The following is a 15,257-nucleotide window of genomic DNA, read 5'->3' on the forward strand; positions in this document are numbered from 1 at the left end:
CAAAAGATTCAGAATTTGACATTCAGAGAAGAAATATAGGAATATTCTGAGATTTCTTTCTAATCTTTGTTACTAGCCGGAATCGCTGTGTGTGCATGGTAGCGCATGTGAGTCCTTGTGTTTGGCTAGCTTTACAGTACAGTATTTTTTGCTCATATGGCGCTGTTACAGAAAGATTGACTACCCTTTGGTTTCCTCTTTTGTTACCACTGCTAGCTCAGTTGGCACATTTGTCGCTGTCTGCACAGTTTTGGCGATAAGCACAGTTAGCCGCTGGTTAACAGCTCAGGAAGCGCTATATTCAGATGAAGTTTATTGGATAAAAAATGTGGTGTTGAGCATGGGGGGGGGGGGGACTGCAATAGCGGAGAAAGAGAAAAAACAGGTGCGGTGGGTTAGGTATCCTTAAGCTAAGAAAAAGGGATAGTACAGCCTCTGAACAGAACCCAGTAAAACCGTTGGATAAAAGTGTTTACTCAAAAGCCTGAAAGCTCTCTTCCTACTTGAACTTTTTGCTTAAAGTCGCAGATCTTTTCACTATTCATGCTTTATTCCCCAAATGTTTTCAGCCGTCTTGTCTTCATTAGAGTTATGTTTTTCCATTTTCTTTTAAGACACAAGTTTGAACATTTGTCACATCTGTTGTGTTTGTTTAACAGTTGTTTTTTTTATTAGTTTTTCTTTTCAAAATAATGATTGAAATAAGGTAAAATTACATATTTTCAAGTTAGGAATTACAAATTGCTATCAAGAAAAAAGCGAGTGTAAATAAATCCTGATAACAGTGTTGAATGGAAGGTCTACTAGTGAAGTCAGAATCATGATGATAAAAAGTTTACAGGAGGGGTTTGCATCCCTAGCGAAATAACTGCTGATCAAGCCTAGGAAAAGACAGAAATCAATAATATTTGTACAAGCCGATGAACAAAGCTCCGTAAATCTTTACAACATATTGGTATTCAGTTGTTTGTGTAATCAAACAGAGTCAATAGTGTCCTATAAACACAGAAACACACTGCATGCAATAATTGTGCAAGAAGCACCATGGTATATCTTCCTGCAAACAACAAACATTCACACAGATCCCAAACACTTGCTGGCAGAGCATATTAAATGTCACATATATTTAAAACTATAGGCACTCCTTAAACAATATAAAGTGTTGAGCCACAGACCTGTGCATATTTCAAAACTTGCTGGGAGGTTGGGAAAATCCCATCAAAGTCTTACACTGTTCAATGGTATCACATTTGAATTACTTCACTGCATTTTAAATGTGTGCGTACTCAATTCCCAAGTCTAAATTCAGGTCTAAGAGATACAACTTACAGAAAATTGGTTGGCTCTCAAATTAATTTCAAAAGTAATATAAAGATTTATGACCTCTTCTTGGTGGCTAGCCAACAATTTCTAAGAGTAGAGATTTGTTTGATTAATGTTCTTTAAAAGAAAATCTGGCTACAACCCTAAGAGTCAATGTATAACTCTACCTGTACCACTCATACCACAATCAGCTCATTTTTACCAAATCATTAGTTTACAAAAAGTGAACTTATCATGGGTTTGACATTTTATCCAAGTTTAACTTAGTTTAGCAGGAGAGGATGAGATTAGCTAAGCAAGCAGATGTTTATCTGGAAAACAGTGGTCTTGGCTCTGTCCAAAGGGAACAAAATCCATCTACCAGCTCCTCCAAAGCTCTCTAATAAACATGTGATAAGACAACAAGCCAGGCTTACTGTTTCCATATTTTCTTGTTTGTTATGCTAAGCTAATATAACATCTCCTTTCTATGTCTTCTAATTTTCATACAGACGTGAGAATGATGTCAATCATGTGGTGTTACTCTTGGCAGGTTAGATTAGGAGTTTATTTGCAATCTGTTCACTCAAGTTGTAGCTTTTTTTAATTCCTCAGATTAGTATTATTATTTTTTGTTCAACTGCTAAGTATTCTCAGGCCGTCAAACAAGACGGTAACGATGTGGTTTCCCTGGTTTGTTACTGTCAGTTTCTGGAGTTCAGTGCGAAAAAAGGACTGTGACGTAAGAAAAGGTCTTGTGTGTTATCTTCATGGATGTACCTTTGATGCTGACCAGTAGAACAGAGGTTTTCTGTGTGGTTTAAACAGAGTTAGAGGCTCCTGATTTATCGCCTCTGCGGGGCCACAGTGTCAGAGTGGAGCAGATGTAATCGCACAGATTCGTTCAGGGAGGCAGGATGTTTAATGGAGTGGTGGTGATTAGATTAACAGAGCTTGCTGGGCACAGTAGAGTTTCTAATCGAGTTGGTTGGACGCCTGTGTGCATTGGATGTGTGTTCATGTCTTAAGGTAGTCTGTGCAGCGTTTATAAGCCTGTCAGGCTCTATCACTTTTATGGATGCTTCACGCCCATGCATTCATTGCCTTATAAATCACAAACACACATGTACATGCATCCTTATGGACGAACAACCAGGTGTTCATTCTCGCAGAGGTATGTTGCAGTACTGTGGTTGCCTCATGACATCAAAGGAAGTTAATTGCAGCAGATGAACAGTTTTTACATGCCAATAAACACACAAGTGGATGCAGATGTTATGTATACATACAGCCTCCACGTGTTCTCTATATTTCTGCTTAATATAGAGAGCGCTCTTATTGCAATGTTTTACAACAGGCTATTTCCTGTTACACATCAGCTGCATCATCTGATATGCAATATCTGTCCCGATAAAATATACATTTCCTGTGTCTGCAATCACTGTCAGTACTTTAAAAATGATTATGGAGTATAACTCAGGGCAAGGAAAGGAAGATTAAAACCAAATCAGACAGGGTTGGAAAAACAGCAGCCAACAGGGTGATTTCAATACAGATAAATAAGATTTAATCGCATCTCTATTCTTGAGGAGGACGGGACGAAGGAACGAGGAGGAGTAGAGTGGGTGCAATGATAGAAGAGTTAGCAGAGGATTAGTGTTGGGTAGAAAGGGTTATGTGAGGTAAAAATAAAGCAGAACAAAATAAGATGAGACAACGCAAACTGTGTATCAAGTGGATTTGAGAAATGGATGAAAAAGTGGCTGAATACTCAACAAATATATAACGAAGAATGCTATGAAAATAGTCAGCATGGTCAAAGACAGTGAGTGATTTTTCGTGCATTTCTTGGGCTGTGTAGACTTTAAAAAAAGGAAGTTTGTGGGGTTGCTGTTTCCCCATAAGGTCCCAGAAGGCTTAGATTATTCAATTAGTTTTTGATGTATGCCATGATATAAAGCAGTGTTTCTTCCACATAGTATGACTTGGATCAATTCCACTCAATTTAGGTCTTCTGTGCTTTTCCCTGTTTTTCACAGCAGATTGTACACCTACAGTGTAGGCGAGTAAAGCTCGAAAACAGTAGACTCTCAGTTATTTCATTTGGAAACAACAGATTAATGTTTGCACCTTGTTATATTAAGACTATGTGTACTATGTATTGTTTGCTGGCTGCCATTTAGAAAATATGCAAAGAGTATTTTTATTTTTAAATGCAGTTAGCAATGGTAATTTAATATTTATTTATATTTATTTAATATTAATATTCCTGTAACCAGGGACGGACTGGGACTGAAAAACAGTCCTGGGCTCTGACCCAGCCCGGCCACCAACAAAGGTGCTATTTGTTTAATTACCAGAGCGCACCTATGATGGGCGCTTGTGTGCACACGTACAGTTGTTGCTGGTTATGCAGTCAGCATTTATCTATGAATAAATGTGAATGATTATTACAGTAACTGCTGGCCACCACTGCTTTATACTTTGCACATTCCTTCACTTCTTGAAATTCCTGCAGCATTTAAGGGCCAAAAGAACGATACACCTGCAGCCTCTGAGATGTGCCTCGCCATCTCGCAGTGGGCAGTATTTTATAAGCAGAGCCGGCCATATGTTCATTAGATCTGTGCATGGGGTCATGTACATTGAAAACAGAAACGCACAATCCCACTGCCAAGATCAAGGTCAACGGATATCTATCAAACAGTTTTAACCTAGAAAGGGGTTCGAGACAGAGCTGTGCATGGTCACCGCTACTCTTCGCATTATATTTGGAACTACTAACTCAATACATCAGACAACATGAAGAAATTAGGGGAAATACTATTAAAGGGACAGAGCACAAATTGGCCTGCTTCGCGGACGATATTTGGATCTATCCAGGACAACCAACAAATTCTTTACCTAAATTGATGCAATCATTCCAGCAATATGGTCAACTATCAGGATATAAGATCGACATGGATAAAACTCAATTACTTTTGTGTAACTATAATCCACCAGCAGAGATTGAAAGCAGATTGGCATGGCAAACAGAGTCTCTGAAATATTTGGGCATTAACCTGCCAAAAGATCTTACCAAACTATCAGAAATCAACTACTTACCTATACATACAAAAATTAAGGAAAACATTGCAAGATGGAACTTAATCCCTTTCTTAAGTCTCAGCTCAAGGATTGAATCCATTAAAATGAATATATTACCTAGATTGTTATATCTGTTTCAGACCCTACCTATAGAGATTACTCAACACCAATTCAATGGATGGGACAAAATGTTATCAAGATTTATATGGCAAGGTAAAAGACCTAGGGTTCGTCTCAAAACTTTACAACTAGCCAAAGAAAAAGGGGGGTGAGGCTTCCCTTCTCTGAGAGACTACTATTTTGCAGCCCAGATGATAGCTATGATATGTTGGTGTAACCCATCATATGCTCGGTGGAAAAACATCGAGGAGGGGATCCCATCCATCCCCTTACAGGTAATTTTAGCTGATGACAAACTTCAAAGTTACATAAATATTATTGATAACCCATGGATGAAATGGACTCTTAAAATATGGAAAACTATTATAAAAGAATATAAATTAGAGAAGGATATTGTTACTCTTAAATGGTGTGCATATGACTTAGACTTTACACCAAATAAATCGGACGCTAGATTTAAGCACTGGCTGAAAAAAGGAATAACAGCTCTATGCACCATCATGAAAGGAGGACCACTGCTCAGTTTTGAACAACTCAAAGAGAAACACTTATTAGAAAAACAGGACTTCTATCGATATTTGCAGATGCGACATTATGTTACCATGAAGGTGAAAAATGTAACCGAGACAAGTAGATGTCTGATAGAACTATTTAGAAAAGCATATAATTCAAATACCAATAGTAGAATCATTTCATGCATATACAAGGGTCTGTCTAATCTTAAAACACATTCGACTTCATACATTAAAACAAAGTGGGAGAAGGAAGGGGGATAAGTATATCTGAGGAAGAATGGACAACCATATGGGGATATCAGTGGAAGTGTACCAGATCACAGCAATGGAGGGAGTTTGGTTGGAAAATCCTGATAAGATACTTTATTACACCCTCTCAGAAATCCCGCTATGATAATAACCTCCCTGTTTGCTGGAGAAACTGTGGAAATCAAAATGCACACCATCACCATATTTTTGGGACTGCCCCGTAATCATAGACTCCTGGAAAGGGATACAAAGTGCCCTACCAGATATGTTTGACTATGTAATTCCCCTAGAGAGTAAGACCATGTATTTTGGATATATACCTCAAGAATGGTTGAAAAGAGATAAATATTTAATGAATATACTGCTGGTGGCTGCTAAAAAGGCCCTTTCCAGGAAATGGTTATCAAAGGAGAGCCCAACTGTGAATGCATGGATGGAAATTACAATGGACATTTACAAAATGGAGAAGATAACAGCCTATGTTAATCATACATTTGAACAACTTGCTTCACACTGGGAAAAATGGATTAACTACATAACGCCCCATAGACCTGATTTTATTTTTTCAAACCACTGATTAGGCCTATGTCAGGAAGACAAGATCATTCCCTTTTGGTTTAGTTTTTTCCTCTTCGTGTGTATCTTTTATAAAAAACTGTTCTGACATTTGTGGCAAACATGGATATATGGGATACTGTATCTGAAGTGTATTGAATTGTTCGTTTTATGCTGAATGTCAATAAAAAATGAATTACAAAAAAAAGAACACAGAAACACATATGTGCGGTCCCTAATGCAAACTACAAGTATTGTATAGTGTCGTTCTGGAGCGCCCTGGCAGCACTAGTCATGGAACTGCAAGTGTCTGCAGCAGCAGTTTCACAATGCCTTAATCTTAAGTCGTAATATCATAACTTGGCGAGTAAGTACCAAACATTTCCACGTTTCCATTAGCGCTATGTGCACTCAGTGTGAAACTGAAATTATGACGTTACATTTCTGGGAAAATAAATTAATTAATACGTGCCTGCCGTTAGCCACCCTGGACTATCGGCAGTTCTTTGATTGTCCAAAACACAGAGATGGTCAGTCCAACCCTGCCCTTGAAGCTGGGAGGGTGACAATTCTTTCTAACCAATCAGGGGTCTGTATTATCTACAAAAAAAAGATACCTGCCGCTATTCACAACCTTTTCTGATGGAAAACTAAAACAGTCACACCAGGTTGAGTAGAGGTGTGCCCCACCATGCAACAAAAAAAGCATGGCTTAAGTATTTTCCAAGCTGTGATGAGATGACTCGCAGCCAAATGTATTATTTAGTGTAAAGAATACAAAACTCTGGATGGGCTGTGCAACTGAATACTGATTAGACTCCAAAACCCCACTTGACCACTTTAAAAACTATCCTCTTTACACCAAATTTTTCTTATTTACATTTCACAGCTGAAAGCCTCCCAAGGACTCACCAGTCATTGCTGGTAATGTTGAAAATCACATCAGTGAAGAAGAAGACATGGCAGGTCAAAAGAAAGTAATTAAACTGTAACCTTTAAAAGTCAACTGCAGGAAAGCTATGGTTCTTTATAAATTCTATAAACAGAATTACCTCAAGATGGAAAGCTTTATTTACACACAACATGTGTTCATGTGTGAGTATCTATGAAAGTGTGCCCGAATGTGGATTGTGAAGTCTCAGTGAGACACTGCTGGAGTTATCTAGGTCAGAGTGGATGAATTTTTAATTGTACTGTATCGAGCTACAGTAACAATGGCAAACAAAAAGCTGAAGAAAGCAGCTAATCTTATCAGATCAAAACCGACGCAGCAGCAATTCTTTGGTTCTTCTTGTTACAAGGGGGATTTATACAAATAATTGAAAATCATCCTCAAGGCTACAAATATAAAGTTTCAGTTTAACGACTTCAACAGACACACAAAGGATTTACACACAAACTTAACTTGCTGAAGCTTCTGTTACATACTGGGCCAATAGGAAGGGAGTTAAGATACATGTTCTTAGTCTTAGACACTGGGTAAAATTCATTAAAACATTTCTATAGGTTGTGTGAAATTGTGTTTTTTTGCTGCAGGCGGGCCCTGCCTCATGCCCTCCCTCTTCAATGCAGCATCAGACAAATTGTTTGTAGCTTTAGGGGACGCATCACTTGTGCTTCAGATTAAAAAATGATTTGAAGTTGCAAGCCTCTGGTAGATGCAGATGCTATCATGAAGCTGTAGTGGAACCTGGAGCGAGAGAAAGTGATCTTCTAAAACAATGAAGTGACTCCTTGCTGATTCGCAAGATTAAATGTTGGTACATTACAATTCAGTATCAACCTGCTTACATTTCACTTCTTCAACTAACAAAGCACATCTACAGAGGCAGATCACACTCTACAGGCAATTGTTGGGAACATTAACTGTTCATAGTTACTATAGTCCAACAGTTTCAAACTGTGGGGCGCGGCTCCTTAGTGGGAAGTGGAGGTACTGCGTGAAACGTGAGAAGAAGTTGTAAACAAACACTTGTTGCTCGAAAAATCAACAACATGGAGACATTTCTAACACAGCCAGCAGTTAAAAGAAAAGTGGAAAATCCCACAACAAGCTTTTTGCAACATCCTACTTGTGTGAGATAGGCTTTTCTGCTGTTTCTGCCATCAAAACAAAAGATCAAAGCTGAACATTGAGAATGAACAGAGAGTGGCAGTCCCAAAACAACAGCCCCAAGTCATTGATAGATAGACTATGTTTGGAATAGGAATGGAATAGTGAAGTGAGTACAGTATTTACAACCTGCAGTACAACTAGTAGTTCATGTTGAATCATATATTTTCATTAAGAAAAGATTCCATTTCTAAATCTACTCCTCAATTAGGCCTAATTATTTCACAGTGGCAAATGATCATTTGCCAATACAAGCAATTGTTCATGTCCATCCATACTAAAATATAAAATTATAGTTGGATATTTGTGTCTTGTTACTATTAGTAGAGAAATGTAATGTCTGTACAACTATATACAATTAATCCTACCATTCCAGGTGGGAACCGGGTTAGGGGGGGATCGAAAAAATGTCCAATTACCGAAGCCTGACTGAAAAAGTTTGGGAACCACTGGCTTAAGATGACCTTAAGAGATATTTCAAATTTTGGAAAATGGGGGTGTATTAGACACGAATCAACAGTCAACAGTGTATCACCTACAGTAGTTAAAAATCCAAGCTATGTGTTTGAAATGCGCAGCCCTGTCTAAAAAAAATGTTTCAGATTAAACTATCAAGCATGAGCAAATATTGTGCGATGCTCTTTTCAACATAGAATATATTTCAAATGTAACTTTCAACTTGTTACCCTTGAAGCAGCAATTGGTTACAGCTAGTGAAAGAACATTACTCAGTTTATTCATTGAATTATGTTAAAGACATTCAAGAATCACTAAATAAAAAAACGACAAATGTCAGCCAATAAAGACAAAAGGGCAATGAAAAAGTCAGCTAAAGCTTTAATGTTTCATACAGAACCTCATATATGTTTGTATTTACATCTGACTGCTTGTCACAAACACAATGGCTTCGTACTTATATAAAAATGTCAGCATGAATTGACCTCCATGTCTCTCTTCCTCTGCAGTCCTTGCTGCTGATCCGTCAGGAGATGGTGGTTACCCAGAAGAAGCTTGGTGACTTCTGCGAGGCTCTGAAGCAGTACCTGAAGAACGTCTCCACTCAGAGAGACTGCTTTCAGTAAGTCTCACCATGGTTCCACATTTCACAAGTGCAGAGTGCAGCACCATCGTCATTATCATTGTAAATATTTAATGTGGTCCATGTTCAGTGTCAGGACCCTACTGTTTCTCACTTTATTTTGTGCTTCCCAAATATTCCCCTCTCTGGTCAGGAATTTAGTCAGTATTCTTTAGTTATGCACACACAAACTTTTTCTATGAACCTTTGAGTGAGCTTTTCTTCATTATCCTTTCAAAATTAAAAAAACATCTGTAATTCCCCATGCTGTCTAGTCAATCCGTATGATACTGCACCAGTAATATAGCCTGATATACACATACTGTGCATTTTATAAAACTCCTGCGCCTCCCACTCTGAGCCTCAGGAAGCTGTGCAACATTTTAATATCCAAAGAGATTTCTCTCAATCCCAGACTCAATATTCGGCATACATAGTCAGAGTCATATTCCGCATATGCCCTTAGCATTACTTCAAGGTTCTGCTGCACATCTTTTATTGTGTTGTGGAGTGTGTACTTTGGGATATAGCATCTGCAAGAGGAGCAGAAGCAGAGGTATAAGGCAGGGAATGCAAAGTGCATCCAAATGATTTGATACTTTTAAGAAGTTGAAGACAAACAAGTCTTTTTCATATCTCATTGTTATGTGACACTGATTCATAGTTGATGTAATTTGGTTTAACAAAAAATAATCTTTAATGTCAAACCCAATCCCTGCAATTAGTTCTAAATGAAGTCCTTTAGGAAGCACAAAATAAATGATTCATCGAGCGATCACTCTAGGGTACGAAAGAAATAACTTATTGCAAATATAATGACTGCTATTGCAATTGCAATCTGGTATGTTAAAGGGAATGATCATTTCTTAAATAATATTCTCATATTATTAAAATATATATTAAAATGATCATGGTGTGATTTTAAGAGGCCCTAGTATCCTTTGGTTATTCCCTTTCCTGTAGTGTGTTATATAGGGTTTTGTGCATGTAAGTGGTCTGCAAAGTCTAAAATCAAAAGGTCCCCTTCAGAGGGAGTTTCTCTCCCACACACCCTTCCCAGCCTGAAAGGCACTGAAGTCCTTTGTTTACCTCTGTGATATAATGACATCACTATGTAACACTCGTGCTACTATTCGCTAGCCCTCCAACATATTGTATGTGATAGGCTAAAAGGCAAACATCTCATAGAGGTTGATCAATCACAACAGAGCCGGCCAGCTAACCAATCAGAGCAGACTGGGCTCTGGTTTCAGACAGAGGGTGGAAAGAGGTGCTGCAGCACAGGCAGTATGAGAAAAATAAAGACATTTTTGAACATTAAAGCATGGCAAAAAATACTAATATGAACCTGAAATTGAGCAGAATAGGGCCCCTTTACATCTTTAGAAAACCATTTGTAGGTGGTGACAGCACCTTAATAGTTTTAAACAATAATAAGGCACTTTGCAATATCCAGAGATGGTTTCAATAAATTGCGATTGCAGCCTTAGTTCACTCCCTCAAATCAAAGTCAACACTGGTGCAGCCCTTTAAAACTTTAGGAATAAAAAATCAAATGACACGCATAAATACACCTACCGCACGGTCAGTTTCCTGAGTTTTTTTCCTGACATATCTAGGACAATAAGGCATCTGCAATAAGGTCAGTCATAAAAGTAAAAATAACTTCAGGTTCCGTCATGATATGGGCTACAGTGTCTGGTAAGTCAAAACTACAGTTTGTGAAAATCCTCTTGGAAAGTTTGGCGTGGCTTAAACACTCCATCAGCACCATGAAGTCTGGCAGCACACAACAACACGTTGTAGATGTTTTTTGCAACACATCCTGATGGAAAACTTGCTGAAAAGACATTTATTTTCAAGCTATATTGAACAACATCTACACAGGAATGCTTACAAAACAACAGTACTGTCCTAGAGGGCCAAGACCTCATTCCAATCCACTCCTGTTCAATCACAACTCCAATTCACCCTGACAATGCTTGGGCAGTTTTCCAAAGAAGAGAAAAAGCTTTATCCACATAAACTCAAGGCTGTTTGTGCTGCCAGAAGTGCCTCTACTTAACATTGACTGATGTGGGATGAATACCTGCAATGGCTTTCAGATGGATCAAAATCCATTAAATGATGAGAATGCTTTCATGGTATCTACATTGACAGACAAGAACAATGAGCAGTGCAGAAGCAGCATAATTGGTTGGAAAGTCTAACAGAGAGTGGGAGCTAGTGGTTTTTACTTTGCAGTCAGTATAGTGAGAATTTACTGTGATGAGTAGGCTATGTTGAGGCAGCACCACATTTTCCAACAAGAGTTATAACGTTAAATTTTAATAAATGTACAGTGTCTGTCGTATTCCACACAGATATTACCAAAATGCTGTGGTTAACAACCAATTATCGGCAATATTATGTCCTTATACTTTGTGTCAGTTAGCATGCTGACAACCAATAAGCCTGGTTAACATGTGCCAAATATCAGCTAGAATTTAGCATTTAAGAATAGTAACGTTGAGAGAGGAAAGTATTGAATTCTGTTTGCCTTCTTAAGAACAAAAACTACTAGATGGCTGTACTTATCTTAACATTTTCTGTTCTTGCAACTGTATTCTACTCAACAAGACTAACTGATTTTCCTTTTTTAAAGTGGAATTAAGCTATCTTTATGCTATAATATATAAAGGTATAACAGTCATAGGGTATATTATTATGAACTGAGTACTTTTGCCTTTGAAGAACTACATACTTTGACGTAAATAATGCAGCACATTACCTTGTAACAGAGTAACAGTATTTTAACAGTGTGGTGCTAGCTAGTGTTAGCTGCTAGCATCACTGGATAATCTATGACCTGTTCTCTTACTTTTTCTTATTTAATTTGTTGAAAACAGTTGAAACATGAATAATTACTTTTGATCAGATGGAATCATGTAATGATTCATTCGAAATAGTTTGTAAAATTGCTACAAAACAATTGAAAACCAAGTTTGGCGCAGTATGTGGAGAGTTTGAGCACACTGCTGAATTTGGATACTGTATTTCATTATCATTATCTGTATAATCCATCCCTTTTCAACACTTTTCTTACTGTTATTTGCAAACTTTCAAGCATTTTCAAGGTCTGGCACCTTACTGATAAAAGGTCCTGCTTCACTAAGTCAGACGTACTTCAGACTGTGCTCCAGAGGAACAGACAGTAATGATTCGGCTGAGGTTGAAAAATAGCACACTCAGGTGGAAGGGGCCTTCAGAAGAAACACTGCCGGTAATCTGGTGTGCTGTTTGTTTTTACCATTAGCTTATTCAGTCGCTTGTTTGTACATGTGCTACTCTTACTTTATCAGTTAATGGGGTGGCAGCATAATGCTTAAAGGTAGCTGAAGTGAATAATTAATGAGAAAGAGGAAGCCTGCTCATTACCCTTGAATAGACGTTCCCTCCTGTGCGCTGTTTCCTTCTCTCTCTGTTGTGTGTCAGTGCATATGTTTTCTTTTTCTCTCTTCTCATTTGCTCATGTAATCTTGCACATATTAAGTGTAATATATGCAGTTTATGTTGTCTTTGCTTCCCGTTGCTCATTATCTTTATGGTTGAGAGTGCGATTACATGCACAAACACTTCAATCTACACTCATATCCTCCAGCAGAGCTCACACAACTCAAGTTATTTCTTTAAAAGGCAGCTGAGGTACCAGGGAGCAGCAGTCTGACCCCCAGTGCCCTCCTCAGGTTCAGGGAAGAACTGCGTATGCTCTCCTCAGACCAAGAGATTAAATCCAGTCTTTAGATGCAAAAAAAATACACAAAAAGGGAAATAAACTGTATCATACATGAGTCAGTAATGAAACCACCATCAATCAGGACATAAGGTCAACAGCTATAAAAACTAACTGTGCCATGTTTTTTTGGAATGGAATATTACATAAATCAGTCAAAGTATACCATATAACCTATCCATCCATCCATCCATCTTCTACCACTTATCCTAGTCGAGTGGCGGAGGTAGAAGTTTCAGTAGAGGGCCCGATACTTCCCTTTTCCTGGCCACGTCAACCAGCTCTGACTGGGGGATTCCAAGGCGCTCCCTGGCCAGTGTAGAGATATAATCCCTCCACCTGGTCCTTGTTCTGCCCCAATATAAACTATGCTCTCAGTTTGAAAAAATAATTTACAGACTATAGAGAGCTTTAAAACTGAAGATGTCTGGCATAAATCAATTTAAAACAAAAAACTAATTTTGAGAAAACAGCCTTAAAAAATATATAATGTCAAATTCCGTATTTTTTCCAAGGCACTTCAGGTGAATATGGTAAAACAAAAACTTTCAAAAATAGGAATCAGGAGATTATGACAATTAAACTCTCCCAGTTGTTTACCTGTATTTTTGTTAGGAGGGTTTTTTTCTTAATGTAAAGATCCCCTATTATGCAAAATGCACTTTGTGATGTCTTTTATACATAAATATGTGTCACCGGTGTTTAAGTAGACTCTAACAGTGTCACAAAATACAACCCTCTCTCTTTTCCTCCTTACCCACATCTCTAAAAATGGGGGTACAAATGAGCTGATCCAGATTTGCTGCCGATATGATGTCATATCGGAAATGTGGGCTGGCTTTACATTGAACTCCTGGCAACGTCCCGCCCACATGATACGTCCCAACCTATCGTCCGCAATATACAGTCGCGAGCTGAATCACCTCGTGCACCTGTGTCTCTGTGCAGGAAGAATGCAGGAGGGACTTAGAGTTGTTGTTAATATAATACATATAATGTCTCTGTTCTCGTGGTAAACACTGAGAAGTGTTTCAGAAATAATGCTGGATGTGGTTTGGAACATAATATGGCGTTTAATGACGGCAGCGTTTAGCTGAGTATCTCCGTTAGAAACTTCTTTCTTCAGACAGAGAGCTGCGCTCCAAAGGGTCGTGGCCAGAAGCAGCTCATTTGCATGAAAAGGAAAGTCACAGAATTAGCGCTGGGGCTGAAACAGAGGGATGGCGGACATGCTAAAATGCATGATCTGTTTGGTATTTTGAGCAAAACACGTCAGAGACATGTTTTTTATATATATATAGGCCATAAAAGAGCAACAAAGGAGACCTTTAATGTTTAAAATCCAATGGGTCTCCTCTAATGCTTAACTTTGGTTAATTTAAGAAACATCTACACAAGTAGATCGACACATTAAGCAAATTAAACAACTCAACATGCATTTTCTTTATAAAACGATGATGTGGTTTTTAAGCAAAAAACGCATAAAATGTATGAGTGCATGAAAAACACCATTTGCCTGTGTCTCTCCTTAATGGGCCTTTAGGACCGTCAAGGCTGGAGCACTGCACTGCACTATTACTTTACAGCACAATCAACTTTTCAGTGTTAGCAATGTTGCTTTTTATATTGAATTTTCATTCTAAAACACTTTAAAAATCCTATCTATCCTCATCTGATTAGACATTTGCTAGAGATTAAATGCATTCAAGGTTTCAAGGTTATATTTGTCATATGCACAGCATATACAACGTATATGTTGGTAATGAAAATCTTATATCCCATGCTCCTCCAACAACTCAACATACATGGTGCGAATAAGATAAATAAAATAGTGCAAAAAGAGAGAAGAATATTTACAATAACAACAATAAAGATTTAAGGATGTGAAATATATACATTGAAAGTATTTAAATACACAGTACAGTAATTTAAATACTTTATGCTGTTGAATTGAGGAGGTATGGACAGATGCATATATTACGTATAACAGATGTATATGGCAGATATGTATAATATATAGATACATATGTGTGTGTGTGTCGGTGTGTGTGTACTATAAACAGATGTGAGTAGACATTCACACAGCTCAGGAGTTCAGCAGTCTTATAGCCTGTGGTATAAAACTGTCTCTGAGTCTGGTGGTCTTGGTCCGGATGCTGCGGTACCGTCTGCCAGACGGCAGCAGACAGAACAGATTGTTGCTGGGGTGATGGGGGTCCTTTAATATCCTACCGGCCTTCTTCCTACACCGCTGGGTGTAGAGGTCCTCCATGGATGGCAGCTCCGTCCTGGTGATGTGCTGAGCAGTTTTCACCACCCTCTGTAGAGTCTTACGGTTGAGGGCGGTGCAACTGCCATACCAGGCGGTGATGCAGCCAGTCAGGATACTCTCGATGGTGCACCTGTAGAAATCGCAGAGTATCCTGGAGTCCATGTTGAACTTGCGCAGCCTGCGGAGGAAGAAGA

At 38.4% G+C, this 15,257-nt stretch overlaps 1 protein-coding gene across 1 annotated transcript in view; it reads left to right on the forward strand.

The window, feature by feature from the left end:
- necab2 (N-terminal EF-hand calcium binding protein 2) overlaps window positions 1-15,257 on the forward strand; it is a 124,495-nt gene that overhangs the window by 97,426 nt on the left and 11,812 nt on the right. The window contains exon 10 of the mRNA XM_063898679.1: window positions 8,907-9,019. Within this exon, the coding sequence (XP_063754749.1) occupies window positions 8,907-9,019 (113 nt within the window). The remainder of the gene's footprint in view (window positions 1-8,906; window positions 9,020-15,257) is intronic.

Source organism: Eleginops maclovinus, chromosome 2, assembly GCF_036324505.1.
Source record: "Eleginops maclovinus isolate JMC-PN-2008 ecotype Puerto Natales chromosome 2, JC_Emac_rtc_rv5, whole genome shotgun sequence".
In the NCBI taxonomy this organism is placed as follows: Eukaryota; Metazoa; Chordata; class Actinopteri; order Perciformes; family Eleginopidae; genus Eleginops; species Eleginops maclovinus.